At 41.5% G+C, this 18,426-nt stretch overlaps 1 protein-coding gene across 2 annotated transcripts in view; it reads right to left on the bottom strand.

The window, feature by feature from the left end:
* OstDelta (oligosaccharide transferase delta subunit) overlaps positions 1-18,426 on the bottom strand; it is a 272,441-nt gene that overhangs the window by 98,653 nt on the left and 155,362 nt on the right. For both annotated transcript variants that reach the window (XM_071659381.1, XM_071659382.1), the window contains exon 11: positions 11,544-11,714. In XM_071659381.1, coding sequence (XP_071515482.1) covers positions 11,544-11,714 — 171 coding nt within the window. The remainder of the gene's footprint in view (positions 1-11,543; positions 11,715-18,426) is intronic.

The raw sequence follows: 18,426 nt of genomic DNA, 5'->3' as shown, positions 1-18,426 counted from the left end.
CGTCCACACACGCAAATATACATACCTACACAGCTTTCCATGGCTTACCCCAGACGCTTCACATGCCTTGATTCAATCCACTGACAGCATGTCAACCCCGGTATACCACATCGCTCCAATTCACTCTATTCCTTGCCCTCCTTTCACCCTCCTGCATGTTCAGGCCCCGATCACACAAAATCTTTTTCACTCCATCTTTCCACCTCCAATTTGGTCTCCCTCTTCTCCTTGTTCCCTCCACCTCCGACACATATATCCTCTTGGTCAATCTTTCCTCACTCATCCTCTCCATGTGCCCAAACCACTTCAAAACACCCTCTTCTGCTCTCTCAACCACGCTCTTTTTATTTCCACACATCTCTCTTACCCTTACGTTACTCACTCGATCAAACCACCTCACACCACACATTGTCCTCAAACATCTCATTTCCAGCACATCCATCCTCCTGCGCACAACTCTATCCATAGCCCACGCCTCGCAACCATACAACATTGTTGGAACCACTATTCCTTCAAACATACCCATTTTTGCTTTCCGAGATAATGTTCTCGACTTCCACACATTCTTCAAGGCCCCCAGAATTTTCGCCCCCTCCCCCACCCTATGATCCACTTCCGCTTCCATGGTTCCATCCGCTGCCAGATCCACTCCCAGATATCTAAAACACTTCACTTCCTCCAGTTTTTCTCCATTCAAACTCACCTCCCAATTGACTTGACCCTCAACCCTACTGTACCTAATAACCTTGCTCTTATTCACATTTACTCTTAACATTCTTCTTCCACACACTTTACCAAACTCAGTCACCAGCTTCTGCAGTTTCTCACATGAATCAGCCACCAGCGCTCAACAAACTTATACCTCTGTAATTTGAGCACTCACTCATATCTTTGTACAATGGCACTATGCAAGCATTCTGCCAGCCCTGAGGCACCTCACCATGAGTCATACATACATCAAATAACCTTACCAACCGGTCAACAATACAGTCACCACCTTTTTAATAAATTCCACCGCAATACCATCCAAACCCGCAGCCTTGCCAGCTTTCATCTTCATCAAAGCTTTTACTACCTCTTCTCTGTTTACCAAATCATTTTCCCTAACCCTCTCACTTTGCACACCACCTCGACCAAAACACCCTATATCTTCCACTCTATCATCAAACACATTCAACAAACCTTCAAAATACTCATTCCATCTCCTTCTCACATTGCCACTACTTGTTTTCACCTCCCCATTTGCCCTCTTCACTGATGTTCCCATTTGTTCCCTTGTCTTACGCACTTTATTTACCTCCTTCCAAAACATCTTTTTTTTTTTTTTTTTTTTTTTCAAACTATTCGCCATTTCCCGCGTTAGCGAGGTAGCGTTAAGAACAGAGGACTGGGCCTTTTTCAGAATATCCTCACCTGGCCCCCTCTGTTCCTTCTTTTGGAAAAATTAAAAAAAAAAAAATCTTTTTATTCTGTCTAAAATTTAATGATACTCTCTCACCTCCAACTCTCATTTGCCCTCTTTTTCACCTCTTGCACCTTTCTCTTGACCTCCTGCCTCTTTCTTTTATACATCTCTCAGTCATTTGCATTATTTCCTTGCAAAAATCGTCCTAATGCCTCTCTCTTCTCTTTCATTAATAATCTTACTTCTTCATCCCACAACTCACTACCCTTTCTAATCTGCCCACCTACCATGCTTCTCATGCCATTAGCATCTTTTGCATAAGCCATCAATGCTTCCCTAAATACATCCCATTCCTCCCCCACTCCCCTTACGTCCTTTGTTCTCACCTTTTTCCATTCTGTACTCAGTCTCTCCTGGTACTTACTTACACAAGTCTCCTTCCCAAGCTCACTTACTCTCACCACTCTCTTCACCCCAACATTCGCTCTTCTTTTCTGAAAACCTCTACAAATCTTCACCTTCGCCTCTGCAAGATAATGATCAGACATCCCTCCAGTTGCATCTCTCAGCACATTAACATCCAAAAGTCTCTCTTTTGTGCACCTATCAATTAACATGTAATCCAATAACGCTCTCTGGCCATCTCTCCTACTTACATATGTCTCTCTTCTTAAACTAGGTATTCCCAATCACCAGTCCTTTTTCAGCACATAAATCTACAAGCTCTTCACCATTTCCATTTACAACACTGAACACCCCATGTCCACCAATTATTCCCTCAACTGCCACATTACTTACCTTTGCATTCAAATCCCCCATCACTATAACCCGGTCTCATGCATCAAAACTATTAACACACTCACTCAGCAGCTCCCAAAACACTTGCCCCTCATAACTTTCCTTCTCATGCCCAGGTGCATATGCACCAATAATCACCCATCTCTCTCCATCCACCTTCAGTTTTACCCATATCAATCTAGTATGCTTTCTTACACTCTTATCACATACTCCCACCACTCATGTTTCAGGAGTAGTGCTACTCATTCCCTTGCTCTTGTCCTCTCACTAACCCCAGACTTTACTCCCAAGACATTCCCAAACCATTCTTCCCCTTTACCCTTGAGCATTGTTTCACTCAGAGCCAAAACACCAAGGTTCCTTTCCTCAAACATACTACCTTTCTCTCCTTTTTTCTCATCTTGGTTACATCCACACACATTTAAGACACCCCAATCTGAGCCTTCGAAGAGCAAGAGCACTCCCTGCGTGACTCCTGTTTCCCCGTTTAGAAAGTCAAAATACAAGGAGGGTAGGGTTTCTATCCCCCCACTCCCGTCCCCTTTAGTCGCCTTTTATGACATTTCAATGTATACACATGCATATATTAACAGACATATACATATATACAAATGTACATAATTCATACTTGCTGGCTTTATTCATTCCTGTTGCCATCGTGCCACACATGAAATGACAACCCCTTCCCCGCACGTGTGCGAGGTAGCACTAGGAAAAGACAACAAAGGCCACATTTGTTCACACTCAGTCTTCAGCTGTCATGTATAATGCACTGAAACCAAGTTCCCTTTCCACATCCAGGCCCCAAAAAACTTTCTATGGTTTACCCCAGATGCTTCACATACCCTGGTTCAACCAACTGACAGCAAGTCGACCCCAGTATACCACATCGTTCCAATTCACTCTATTCCTTACAAGCCTTTCACCCTTCTGCATGTTCAGGCACCAATCCCTCAAAATCTTTTTCAATCCATCCTTCCACCTTCAATTTGGTCTCCCATTTCTCCTCGTTCCCTCCACCTGACACATACATCCTCTTTGTCAATCATTCCTCACTCATTCTCCCCATGTGACCAAATCATCTTTATACACCCTCTTCTGCTCTCTCAACCACACACTTTTTATTACCATATATTTCTCTCACCCCTTTCATTACTTACTCAATCAAACCATCTCACACCACATATTGTCCTCAAACATATCATTTCCAGCACATCCGCCCTCCTCCGCACAACTCTATCCATAGACCACGCCTCACAACTATATACCATTGTTGGAACCACTATTCCTTCAAACATACCCATTTTTGCTTTCCGAGATAATGTTCTCAACTTTCACACATTCTTTAACGCTCCCAGAACTTTCGCCCCCTCCCCCACCCTATGATTCACTTCCACTTCCATGGTTCCATCCGATGCCAAATCCACTCCCAGATATCTAAAACACCTCACTTCCTCCAGTTTTTCTCCATTCAAACTTACCGCCCAATTGACTTGACCCTCAACCCTAGTGTACCTAATAACCTTGCTCTTATTCACATTTACTCTCAACTTTCTTCTTTCACACACTTTACCAAACTCAGTCACCAGCTTCTGCAGTTTCTCACACGAATCAGCCACCAGCGCTGTATCATCAACGAACAACAACTGACTCACTTCCCAAGCCCTCTCATCCACAACAGACTGCATACTTGCCCCTCTTTCCAAAACTCTTGCATTCACCTCCCTAACAACTCCATCCATAAACAAATTAAACAACCATGCAGGCATCACGCACCCCTGCCGCAAACCAACATTCACTGAGAACCAATCACTTTCCTCTCTTCCTACACATACACATGCCTTACATCCTTGATAAAAACTTTTCACTGCTTCTAACAACTTACCTCCCACACCATATATTCTTAATAACTTCCACAGAGCATCTCTATCAACTCCATCATATGCCTTCTCCAGATCCATAAATGCTACATACAAATCCATTTGCTTATCTAAGTACTTCTCACATACATTTTTCAAAGCAAACACCTGATCCACACATCTCTACCACTTCTCAAACCACTCTGCTCTTCCCCAATCTGATGCTCTGTACATGCCTTCACCCTCTCAATCAATACCCTCCCATATAATTTACCAGGAATGCTCAACAAACTTATACCTCTGTAATCTGAGCACTCACTCATATCTTTGTACAATGGCACAGTGCAAGCATTCTGCCAGCCCTCAGGCACCTCACCATGAGTCATACATACATCAAATAACCTTACCAACCGGTCAACAATACAGTCACCACCTTTTTAATAAATTCCACCGCAATACCATCCAAACCCTGCAGCCTTGCCAGTTTTCATCTTCCGTAAAGCTTTTCCTACCTCTTCTCTGTTTACCAAATCATTTTCCCTAACCCTCTCACTTTGCACACCACCTCGACCAAAACACCCTATATCTTCCACTCTATCATCAAACACATTCAACAAACCTTCAAAATACTCATTTATCTCCTTCTCACACTGCCACTACTTATTTTCACCTCCCCATTTGCCCCCTTCACTGATGTTCCCATTTGTTCCCTTGTCTTACGCACTTTATTTACCTCCTTCCAAAACATCTTAATATTCTCCCTAAAATCTAATGATACTCTCTCACCTCCAACTCCCATTTGCCCTCTTTTTCATTTCTTGCACCTTTCTCTTGACCTCCTGCCTCTTTCTTTTATACATCTCTCTGTCATTTGCATTATTTCCCTGCAAAAATTGTCCATATGCCTCTCTCTTCTCTTTCACTAATAATCTTACTTCTTCATCCCACCACTCACTACCCTTTCTAATCTGCCCACCTCCCATGCTTCTTAAGCCACAAGCATCTTTTGCACAAGCCATCACTGCTTCCCTAAATACATCCCATTCCTCCCCCACTCCCTTTACGTCCTTTGTTCTCACCTTTTTCCATTCTGTACTCAGTCTCTCCTGGTACTTCCTCACACAAGTCTCCTTCCCAAACTCACTTACTCTCACCACTCTCTTCACCCCAAATTCTCTCTTCTTTTCTGAAAACCACTACAAATCTTCACCTTCGCCTCCACAAGATAATGATCAGACATCCCTCCAGTTGCACCTCTCAACACATTAACATCCAAAAGTCTCTCTTTCGCGTGCCTATCAACACGTAATCCCCCTAACGCCCTCTGGCCATCTCTCCTACTTACATATGTATATCTCTCTTTTTAAACTAGGTATTCCCAATCACCAGTCCTTTTTCAGCACATAAATCTACAAGCCCTTCACCATTTTCATTTACAACCCTGAAGACCCCATGTCCACCAATTATCCCCTCAACTGCCACATTACTCACCTTTGCATTCAAGTCCCCCATCACTATAACCCGGTCTCATGCATCAAAACTATTAACACACTCACCCAGCAGCTCCCAAAACACTTGCCCCTCATAACCTTTCTTCTCATGCCCAGGTGCATATGCACCAATAATCACCCATCTCTCTCCATCCACCTTCAGTTTTACCCATATCAATCTAGTATACTTTCTTACACTATCACATACTCCCACCACTCGTGTTTCAGGAGTAGTGCTACTCATTCCCTTGCTCTTGTCCTTATACTAACCCCAGACATTACTCCCAAGACATTCCCAAACCACTCTTCCCCTTTACTCTTGAGCTTTGTTTCACTCAGAGCCAAAACACCAAGGTTCCTTTGCTCAAACATACTACCTTTCTCTCCTTTTTTCTCATCTTGGTTACATCCACACACATTTAAGACACCCCAATCTGAGCCTTCGAAGAGCATGAGCACTCCCTGCGTGACTCCTGTTTTCCCATTTAGAAAGTCAAAATACAAGGAGGGGAGGGTTTCCATCCCCCCCGTCCCGCCCCCTTTAGTTGCCTTCTATGACATTTCAATGTATACACATGCATACATTCACAGAGATATACATATATACAAATGTACATAATTCATACTTGCTGGCTTTATTCATTCCTGTTGCCACCGTGCCACACATGAAATGACAACCCCTTCCCCCCCACGCGCACAAGGTAGCACTAGGAAAAGACAACAAGGCCACATTTGTTCACACTCAGTCTTCAGCTGTCATGTATAATGCACTGAAACCACAGTTCCCTTTCCACATCCAGGCCCCAAAAAAACTTTCCATAGTGTACCCCAGACGCTTCACATACCCTGGTTCAACCAACTGACAGCAAGTCGACCCCGTTATACCACATCATTCCAATTCACTCTATTCTTTACAAGCCTTTCACCCTTCTGCATGTTCAGGCACCGATCCCTCAAAATCTTTTTCAATCCAACCGTCCACCTTCAATTTGGTCTCCCACTTCTCGTTCCCTCCACCTGACACATACATCCTCTTTGTCAATCATTCCTCACTCATTCTCTCCATGGGACCAAATCATCTTAATACACCCACTTCTGCTCTCTCAACCACACACTTTTTATTACCACACATTTCTCTCACCCCTTTCATTACTTACTCAATTAAACCATCTCACACCACATATTGTCCTCAAACATCTCATTTCCAACACATCCACCCTCCTCAGCACAACCCTATCTATAGCTCATGCCTCGCAAACATATAATATTGTTGGAACCACTATTCCTTCAAACATACCCATTTTTGCTTTCCGAGATAATGTTTTCGCCTTCCACACATTTCTCAAGGCTCCCAGAACTTTTGCCCTCTTCCCACCCTGTGACTCACTTACACTTCCAAGGTTCCATCAACTGCCAAATTCACTCGCAGATATCTAAAACACTTCACTTCCTCCAGTTTTTCTCCATTCAAACTTACATCCCAACTGACTTGTCCCTCAATCCTACTGCATCTAAGAACCTTGCTCTTATTCACATTTACTCTCAGCTTTCTTCTTTCACACAATTTACCAAACTCAGTCACCAGCTTCTGCAGTTTCTCACACGAATCAGCCACCAGCACTGTATCATTAGCAAACAACAACTGACTAACTTCCCAAGCCCTTTCATCCACAACAGACTGCATACTTGCCCCTCTCTCCAAAACTCTTGCATTCACCTCCTGATTAACCCCATCCATAAACAAATTAAACAATCATGGAAACACTACGCACCCCTGCCGCAAACTGACATTCACTAAGAACCAATCACTTTCCTCTCTTCCTACACATACACATGCCTTACAACCTGGATAAAAACTTTTCACTGCTTCTAGCAACTTGCCTCCCACACCATATATTCTTAATACCTTTCACAGAGCATCTCTATCACCTCTATCATATGCCTTCTCCAGATCCATAAATGCTACATACAAATCCATTTAATTTTCTAAGTATTTCTCACATACATTCTTCAAAGAAAACACCTGATCCACACATCCTCTACCACTTCTGAAACCATACTGCTCTTCCCCAATCTGATGCCTTCACCCTCTCAATCAATACCCTCCCATATAATTTACCAGGAATACTCAACAAACTTATACCTCTGTAATTTGAACACACAGCTTCATCCCCTTTGCCTTTGTACAATGGCACTATGCATGCATTCTGCTAATCCTCAGAAACTTCACCATGAGCCATACATACACTGAATATCCTCACCAACCAGTCAACAATACAGTCACCCCCTTTATTAATAAATTCCAATGCAATACCATCCAAACCCACTGCCTTGCCGGCTTTCATCTTCCGCAAAGCTTTCATTAACTCTTCTCTGTTTACCAAACCATTCTCCCTGACCCTCTAACTTCGCACACCACCTCAACCAAAACACCCTATATCTGCCACTCTATCATTTAACATATTCAAGAAACCTTCAAAATACTCACTCCATCTCCTTCTCACATCACCACTACTTGTTATTACCTCCCCATTTGCCCCCTTCACCGATGTTCCCATTTGTTCTCTTGTCTTATGCACTTTATTTACCTCCTTCCAAAACATATTTTTATTCTCCCTGGAATTCAATGATACTCTCTCATCCCAACTCTCATTTGCCCTCTTTTTCACCTCTTGCACCTTTCTCTTGACCTCCTGCCTCTTTTTAAATACATATCCCAGTCATTTGCAATATTTCCCTGCAAAAATCGTCCAAATGCATCTCTCTTCTCTTTCACTAATAATCTTACTTCTTCATCCCACTACTCACCATCCTTTCTAATCTGCCCACTTCCCATGCTTCTCATGCCACAAGCATCTTTTGCGCAAGCCATCAATGCTTCCCTTAATACATCCCATTCCTCCCCCACTCCCCTTACGTCCTTTGCTCTCACCTTTTTCCATTCTGCACACAGTTTCTCCTGGTACTTCCTCACACAAGTCTCCTTCCCAAGCTCACTTACTCTCACCACTCTCTTCAACCCAACATTCTCTCTTCTTTTCTGAAAACCTCTACAAATCTTCACTTTCGCCTCCACAAGATAATGATCAGACATCCCTCCAGTTGCATCTCTCAGCACATTAACATCCAAAAGTCTCTCTTTCACGCGCCTATCAATTAACACATAATCCAATAACGCTCTCTGGCCATCTCTCCTACTTACATACATAAATATTTATCTATTTTACTTCGTCGCTGTCTCCCGCATAAGCAAGGTAGTGCAAGGAAACAGACGAAAGAATGGCCCAACCCACCCACATACACATGTATAAACATAAATATCCACACGCAAATATACATACCTATACATCTTACGTATACATATACATATATACACACATAGACATAGACATACATACACGTGTACAGAATTCATACTGAGCTGCCTTTATTCATTCCCATCGCCACCCTGCCACAAATGAAATAACAACCCCTCCCCCCCACATGTGCACAAGGTAGTGCTAGGAAAAGACAACAAAGGCCACATTCATTCACACTCAGTCTCTAGCAGTCATGTATAAAGCACCGAAACCACAGCTCCCTTTCCACATCCAGGCCCCACAGAACTTTCTATGGTTTACCCCAGATGCTTCACATGCCCTGGTTCAATCCACTGACAGCACGTCGACCCCGGTATACCACATCATTCCAATTCACTCTATTCCTTACACACCTTTCACCCTCCTGCATGTTCAGGCCCCAATCACTCAAAATCTTTTCCACTCCATCTTTCCACCTCCAATTTGGTCTCCCACTTCTCGTTCCCACCACCTCTGACACATATATCCTGTTGGTCAATCATTCCTCACTCATTCTCTCCATGTGACCAAACCATTTCAAAACACCCTATGCTGCTCTCTCAACCACACTCTTTTTATTACCACACATACATATTCTTATGTATATCTCTTTTTAAACCAGGTATTCCCATTCATCAGTCCTTTTTCAGCACACAAATCTACAAGCTCTTCACCATTTTCATTTACAACACTGAACCCCCCATGTACACGAATTATTCCCTCAACTGCCACGTTGCTCACCTTTGCATTCAAATCACCCATCACTATAACCCGGTCTTGTGCATCAAAACTGCTAACACACTCAGCTGCTCCCAAAACACTTGCCTCTCATGATCCTTCTTCTCATGCCCAGGTGCATAGGCACCAATAATCACCCCTCTCTCTCCATCCACTTTCAGTTTTACCCATATCAATCTAGATTTTACTTTCTTACACTCTATCACATACTCCCACCACTCCTGTTTCAGGAGTAGTGCTACTCCTTCCTTTGCTCTTGTCCTCTCACCAACCCCTAACTTTACTCCCAAAACATTCCCAAACCACTCTTCCCTTTTACCCTTGAGCTTCGTTTCACTCAGAGACAAAACATTCAGGTTCCTTTCCTTAAACATACTACCTATCTCTCCTTTTTTCTGATCTTTTTACATCCACACACATATAGACACCCGAATCTGAGCCTTTGAGGAGGATGAGCACTCCCCGTGTGACTCCTTTCGCTCCCCTTTTAGAAAGTTAAAATACAAGGAGGGGAGGGTTTCTAGCCCCCTAGCTCCTGTCCTCTTTAGTCACCTTCTACGACACGCGGGGAATGCGTGGGAAGTATTCTTTCTCTCCTATCCCCAGGGATATACAGATATACAGATGGCATTTAAGTCACCCATCATGAACATAAAATAATGCTATGTCTTATTAGGTTATGAAGAAAAAGTAGAGAGAGTTATTTATTTTTCATTATACTTTGTCGCTGTCTCCCGCGTTTGCGAGGTAGCGCAAGGAAACAGACGAAAGAAATGGCCCAACCCCCCCCCCATACACATGTATATACATACGTCCACACACGCAAATATACATACCTACACAGCCTTCCACGGTTTACCCCAGACACTTCACATGCCCTGCTTCAATCCACTGACAGCAAGTCAACCCCGGTATACCACATCGCTCCAACTCACTCTATTTCTTGCCCTCCTTTCACCCTCCTGCATGTTCAGGCCCCGATCACACAAAATCTTTTTCACTCCATCTTTCCACCTCCAATTTGGTCTCCCTCTTCTCCTTGTTCCCTCCATCTCCGACACATATATCCTCTTGGTCAATCTTTCCTCACTCATCCTCTCCATGTGCCCAAACCACTTCAAAACACCCTCTTCTGCTCTCTCAACCACACTCTTTTTATTTCCACACATCTCTCTTACCCTTACGTTACTCACTCGATCAAACCACCTCACACCACACATTGTCCTCAAACATCTCATTTCCAGCACATCCATCCTCCTGCGCACAACTCTATCCATAGCCCACGCCTCGCAACCATACAACATTGTTGGAACCACTATTCCTTCAAACATACCCATTTTTGCTTTCCGAGAAAATGTTCTCGACTTCCACACATTCTTCAAGGCCCCCAGGATTTTCGCCCCCTCCCCCACCCTATGATCCACTTCCGCTTCCATGGTTCCATCCGCTGCCAGATCCACTCCCAGATATCTAAAACACTTCACTTCCTCCAGTTTTTCTCCATTCAAACTCACCTCCCAATTGACTTGACCCTCAACCCTACTGTACCTAATAACCTTGCTCTTATTCACATTTACTCTTAACTTTCTTCTTCCACACACTTTTCCAAACTCAGTCACCAGCTTCTGCAGTTTCTCACATGAATCAGCCACCACCAGAAAGAGTTAGAAAGATAAAAAATTCTAAGGAACATGAATTTTCAAAGCTATTGCCTTTTGTGCTAAAAACTGACATAATATAAAATTTTTCATTCATACACTTTTTCCCAAACACTTTGTGGCGTTCAAACTACTTACCAATAGGATCAGGTTAGCAGAACTTACACTGTGGCTCTATGCATAGTACAAGAGTTTTCTACAAATAAGACTCAATAAGAATACATCATATTCTTCATATGATACCTCATCAAATCTACCTTGTAAGTGTAATCTGGAGCAGCAGTGGCAACTGTGGATTCTGGGAAAGTGAGGGACAGGTCACCAATGTGCCAAAGAGTAGGATTGCTAATGGAAGCATCACCTATTATTAACTCCACAGAGTATACTCCACTTACTCCTCCAAACTCTTTCATACTGTTGCTCACATCCTGAGAAAAAAAAAGAGAAACAGCTGTAGAAATCAAGTTAAAATATAAAACAGTTTACAAAATATTGCAGGACTTTAACACTAATTGTGCCTTTATCATAAAATAACCAAATTAAAATAACCAAAGATCATGAGAGGCAAGTGTTTTGGGAGCTGCTGAGTGAATGTGTTAGTAGTTTTGATGCAAGAGACCAGGTTATAGCGATGGGTGATTTGAATGCAAAGGTGAGTAATGTGGCAGTTGAGGGAATAATTGGTGTACATGGGGTGTTCAGTGTTGTAAATAGAAATGGTGAAGAGCTTGTAGATTTATGTGTTGAAAAAGGACTAGTGATTGGGAATACTTGGTTTAAAAAGACAGATATACAGAAGTATACATATGTAAGTAGGAGAGATGGCCAGAGAGCGTTATTGGATTACGTGTTAAATGACAGGCGCACGAAAGAGAGACTTTTGGATGTTAATGTGCTGAGAGGTGAAACTGGAGGGATGTCTGATCATCATTTAATGGAGGCGAAAGTGAAGATTTGTAGAGGTTTTCAGAAGAGAAGAGAGAATGTTGGGGTGAAAAGAGTGGTGAGAGGAAGTGAGCTTGGGAAGGAGACTTCTGTGAGGAAGTACCAGGAGAGAATGAGTACAGAATGGAAAAATGTGAGAACTAAGGACATAAGTGGAGTGGGAGAGGAATGGGATGTATTTAGGGAAGTAGTGATGGCTTGCGCAAAAGATGCTTGTGGCATGAGAAGCATGGGAGGTGTGCAGATTAGAAAGGGTAGTGAGTGGTGGGATGAAGAAGTAAGATTATTAGTGAAAGAGAAGAGAGAGGCATTTGGACGATTTTTGCAGGGAATAATGCAAATGCCTGGGAGATGCATAAAAGAAAGAGGCAGGAGGTCAAGAGAAAGGTGCAAGAGGTGAAAAAGAGGGCAGATGAGAGTTGGGGTGAGAGAGTATCATTAAATTTTAGGGAGAATAAAAAGATGTTTTGAAAGGAGGTAAATAAAGTGCATAAGACAAGGGAAGAAATGGGAACTTCAGTGAAGGGGCTAATGGGGAGGTGATAAGTAATGGTGATGTAAGAAGATGGAGTGAGTATTTTGAAGGTTTGTTGAATGTGTTTGATGATAGAGTGGCATATATAGGGTGTTTTGGTCGAGGTGGTATGCAAAGTGAGAGGGTTAGGGAAAATGATTTGGTAAACAGAGAAGAGGTAGTAAAAGCTTTGCAGAAGATGAAAGCCGGCAAGGCAGAGGGTTTGGATGGTATTGCAGTAGAATTTATTTAAAAAGGGGGTGACTGTATTGTTGACTGGTTGGTAAGGTTATTTAATGTATGTATGATTCATGGTGAGGTGCCTGAGGATTGGCAGAATGCTTGCATAGTGCCATTGTACAAAGGCAAAGGGGATAAAAGTGAGTGCTCACATTACAGAGGCATAAGTTTGTTGAGTATTCCTGGGAAATTATATGGGAGGGTATTGATTGAGAGGGTGAAGGCATGTACAGGTGTTTGCTTTGAAGAATGTGAGAAATACTTAGAAAAGCAAATGGATCTGCATGTAGCATTTATGGATCTGGAGAAGGCATATGTTAGGGTTGATAGAGATGCTCTTTGGAAGGTATTAAGAATATATGATGTGGGAGGCAAGTTGTTGGAAGCAGTAAAAAGTTTTATCCAGGATGTAAGACATCTGTACGTGTAGGAAGAGAGGAAAGTGATTGGTTCTCAGTGAATGTAGGTTTGCCGCACGGGTGTGTGATGTCTCCATGGTTGTTTAATTTGTTTATGGATGGGGTTGTTAGGGAGGTGAATGCAAGAGTTTTGGTAAGAGGGGCAAGTATGCATTCTGTAGTGGATGATAGAGCTTGGGAAGTGAGTCAGTTGTTGTTCGCTGATGATACAGCGCTGGTGGCTGATTCATGTGAGAAACTGCAGAAGCTGGTGACTGAGTTTGGTAAAGTGTGTGAAAGGAGAAAGTTGAGAGTATATGTGAATAAGAGCAAGGTTATTAGGTACAGTAGGGTTGAGGGACAAGTCAATTGGGAGGTAAGTTTGAATGGAGAAAAACTGGAGGAAGTGAAGTGTTTTAGATATCTGGGAGTGGATTTGGCAGCTGATGGAAAAATGGAAGTGGAAGTGAATCATAGGGTGGGAGAGGGGGCAAAAGTTCTTGGAGTGTTGAAGAATGTGTGGAAGTCAAGAATAGTATCTCGGAAAGCAAAAATGGGTATGTTTGAAAGAATAGTGGTTCCAACAATGTTATATGGTTGCGAGGCTTGGGCTATGGATAGAGTTGTGCAGAGGAGGGTGGATGTGCTGGAAGTGAGATGTTTGAGGACATTAATATGTGGTGTGATATGGTTTGATCGAGTAAGTAATAATAGGGTAAGAGTGATGTGTGGTAATAAAAAGACTGTGGTTGAGAGAGCAGAAGAGGGTGTTTTGAAATAGTTTGGTCACATAGAATGAGTGAGGAAAGATTGACCAACAGGATATATGTGTCAGAGGTGGAGGGAACGAGAAGTGGGAGGCCCAATTGGAGGTGGAAAGATGGAGTTAAAAGATTTTGAGTGATCGGGGCCTGAACATGCAGGAGGGTGAAAGGCGTGCAAGGAATAGAGTGAATTGGAACAATGTGGTATAGTGGGGTCGACGTGCTGTCAATGGATTGAACCAGGGCATGTGAAGCATCTGGGGTAAACAATGGAAAGTTCTGTGGGGCCTGAATGTGGAAAGGGAGCTGTGGTTTCGGTGCATTATTACATGACAGCTAGAGACTGAGTGTGAACGAATGAGGCCTTTGTTGTCTTTTCCTGGCACTACCTTGTGCACATTTGGGGGGAGGGGGCTGTTATTTCATGTGTGGTGGAGTGGCGATGGGAATTAATAAAGGCAGACAGTATGAATTATGTACATGTGTATTCCTATGAGTCCATGGGAAAAATGAAACACGAAAAGTTCCCAAGTGCACTTTCGTGTAATAATCACATCATCAGGGGAGACACAAGAGAGAAATATAACTGTCAGTTGATATACATTGAAGAGACGAAGCTAGGACGCCATTTGGTAAACATGTGATTGTCAAAAACATACAATGAGTGTTCATAAACTTTTCATTTTACAAATCTTATCAACAATAAAGTTATCTAATTTGTATAGACCATCACTAATATGAAGATTATAATTCTTTGTGTATTTAATAATAGATGAGTCAATGATATTTCTTTTGGTAATAAAGTTAGAGTTAATAACTGAGATGGCGTTACTCCAGTCAATACAATGATCCTAGTTTTTAAAGATTAAACAAAGCATTTGATTCTTGTCCTGTTCTTATACTATACTTATGTTGCTTAAGTCAAACAGAAAGATCCTTACCAGTCTGACCAACATAAAATCTATCACAGTTTCCACATGGCACTTTATAGATGCAACCAAGAGAATTTTCTGGTGAATTCCTGATTAAGATATTCTTTATAGTATTAATGTTGCTAAAGGCAACATTTACATGTGTATAGATGTATATGTCTGTGCGTGTATATATGTGTATACATTGAGATGTATATTTGCGTGTGTGGATGTGTATGTATATACATGTGTATGTGGGTGGGTTGGGCCATTTCTTTGATCTGTTTCCTTGCGCTACCTCACTAACGCAGGAGACAGCGACAAAGCAAATACAAAAAAAAATAAAAAACTACGTAAACACAAATTATTACAATTTCATAAACATCTCTTACAGAGTTTCCCTAATGGTACAAATCACATGATATTGATTTTATTGCTCTCTTTTGAATAAAGCTAAAAAACTAAGTTTAATCTCTCCATCCATCGTCATTAGACCTGCTCGCAATTCCATGGTGTAGATCAGGTATATAGAGCCTCTCAAAAACCATGTATATCTTTGTCTCAAGATATCAGCCATGAATGAATCATTAACCTGCAAGTTAAGACAGAACAATCTACTATCTCCTTACCTGCCAGTAAATATTTCAAGATCAAAAATAAAATTCAGCATGATACAACTTCTGTAAAAAAAAAAAATGCAGAGATGAAGACCTGATGTCAAGAAAATATCTGGTCACAACACACAACATCAATGTTCTCATTCAGTGCTATATGTACATCTGAATCACACAGAAGTGAGGCCGAACTGCATGGCATCCATTTTTCCATTAATGAACAAGGATATGTGTGCTAAGATATATGCTAAGGTATACTGGAAAAACAATGAATTAGAAAAAGAATTACCAAAACACAGCAGCTGCCACTTTTTCACCCAGTGTTCTAAATTAAACAAGGATGTGTCTGTAAATCATGTATGCTCTCTGCATGTGGGTTTGCAGTTCCCTAATGAATAAAAGTTTGTGATCTTCACTTGTACCAGATGCTCATCAGATGTTATCAGGTACAAAGCTGAGCATGCAGTACCCGGATTAAATTCTGATCAATATCCAGTCAACTAATCATACTGCATATTCAAGCATTTAGTAGCATTTTAGGAGGCAAGAATTTGTGACCAAGTTTTTACCAAAAAACAAAAACTCAGCATGTGCACAGCTTCATATGCCAAGTCTGTGATAAAAGGTGGGTCCATACCAAACTATTCAGTAATGATGTATTATGCAATAGGTATTTAGTACCAATTCAAAAAGCATGCAAAACCTTATGAACTTGAACTTACACCCCAGCACTGTAAACTTAACCAGGTGTACAATGATTTTTGCAATATCTGTAACCCAAGTTTGGTGAATATTCAATAAACAACCCATAAAACACTTTGAAAAATCAATCAATCAGTACCATTTACCATTTCTTGTATCAATATGATCCTCACCTTAAAATCTTCACCAGGTACAAAATTTCATAAACAGTAACTGCAGTACAAGTTTGGTCTATATCTTATCATATACACAAGACTGGAACTCATGATAGATACAAAGCAGATGGCATACAAAAGAACAAGTCAACCTGCCAACACTTATCAATCACTAGTGACAGGTAAAAATATACATATAACCAAAGTGTGTGAAAAATAAAAATGAATGATGGCGTGAGACATGAGATAGAACAAATTAGAGTGGTGTCCTATTCATATGGTGTTTGTTCTTCCTTGAGGGCAAAAATAATCAGAGTTACATCTTTCAAGCTCCTGGATAACCAATCCTTTTATCTCTGGTGCCACCCATCTTACAGGTAAGTCTACTAGTCTTAATCAAATCAATATCTGTGCCTGTGGCTCTCTCTCTCTCTCTCTCTCTCTCTATTATTTTAAACAGTGTATGCTCTGCACTTTTCTGAAATTATCATCTAACACAACATAAATTTTGCAGACTATTCTGTTTTTAACTATGCATTATTCTACCCTGTACCACTGCATCAATCAACATTCTCAGAGTCTGTTGCACAGCTGCAAAAACTGCACCTCCCTACCCACTCTTTTCAATAATATCAGTACAAAGTGTTATGGTCCTTTTCAACAGCTTCTAAGACATCTAAAATAGCCCCTTCTGTCCCTTCCTGCCATTAATCATTTCATTCCTCTGATTACAGGCTTTATAAACCTCACTATGTGCTTAAAATCAAATATCTATATTAATTCCTAATACCCTGAGTTCCTCTTTAATATCATGACACCTCTTATGACACATTATTTGATTCTTTTTTACTTCCATCTCAGAATGCATTAATCTCTGGTCCTGCTTTTTTATCATTTTATCATTCTTATCATTCATCATTTCCATTTCAACCACCATCTCCAAACTGATCTTGCTATTCTTCCTTATAAGGCAGTTATTATAGGACCAACGTATATCCCTTATACAACCCTGATTGTAGGATTTTATTTCATCAATAAGAAAAAAGGAAAAAATTATTTTGATATTTCTTGTGCATGTCATGAGAGAGAGAGGGAGGGAGGGGGTGAATGCAAATAGAATAGTTATCCCTTATACAACCCTGATTGTAGGATTTTAATTCATTAATAAGAAGTAAAAGAAGTAAAGAAGTAAAGCGAGATATACATAAGTATACTAATGTAAGTAGGAGAGATGGCCAGAGAGCGTTATTGGATTACGTGTTAATTGACAGGCGCGCGAAAGAGAGACTTTTGGATGTTAATGTGCTGAGAGGTGCAACTGGAGGGATGTCTGATCATTATCTTGTGGAGGCTAAGGTGAAGATTTGTATGGGTTTTCAGAAAAGAAGAGTGAATGTTGGGGTGAAGAGGGTGGTGAGAGTAAGTGAGCTTGGGAAGGAGACCTGTGTGAGGAAGTACCAGGAGAGACTGAGTACAGAATGGAAAAAGGTGAGAACAATGGAAGTAAGGGGAGTGGGGGAGGAATGGGATGTATTTAGGGAATCAGTGATGGATTGCGCAAAAGATGCTTGTGGCATGAGAAGAGTGGGAGGTGGGTTGATTAGAAAGGGTAGTGAGTGGTGGGATGAAGAAGTAAGAGTATTAGTGAAAGAGAAGAGAGAGGCATTTCGACGATTTTTGCAGGGAAAAAATGAAATTGAGTGGGAGATGTATAAAAGAAAGAGACAGGAGGTCAAGAGAAAGGTGCAAGAGGTGAAAAAAAGGGCAAATGAGAGTTGGGGTGAGAGAGTATCATTAAATTTTAGGGAGAATAAAAAGATGTTCTGGAAGGAGGTAAATAAAGTGCGTAAGACAAGGGAGCAAATGGGAACTTCAGTGAAAGGCGCAAATGGGGAGG

This window comes from Panulirus ornatus, chromosome 68, assembly GCF_036320965.1.
Source record: "Panulirus ornatus isolate Po-2019 chromosome 68, ASM3632096v1, whole genome shotgun sequence".
Taxonomy (NCBI): Eukaryota; Metazoa; Arthropoda; class Malacostraca; order Decapoda; family Palinuridae; genus Panulirus; species Panulirus ornatus.
Note: the sequence above shows the minus strand (reverse complement) of the source record. Positions and strands in the feature narration are given on the sequence as shown.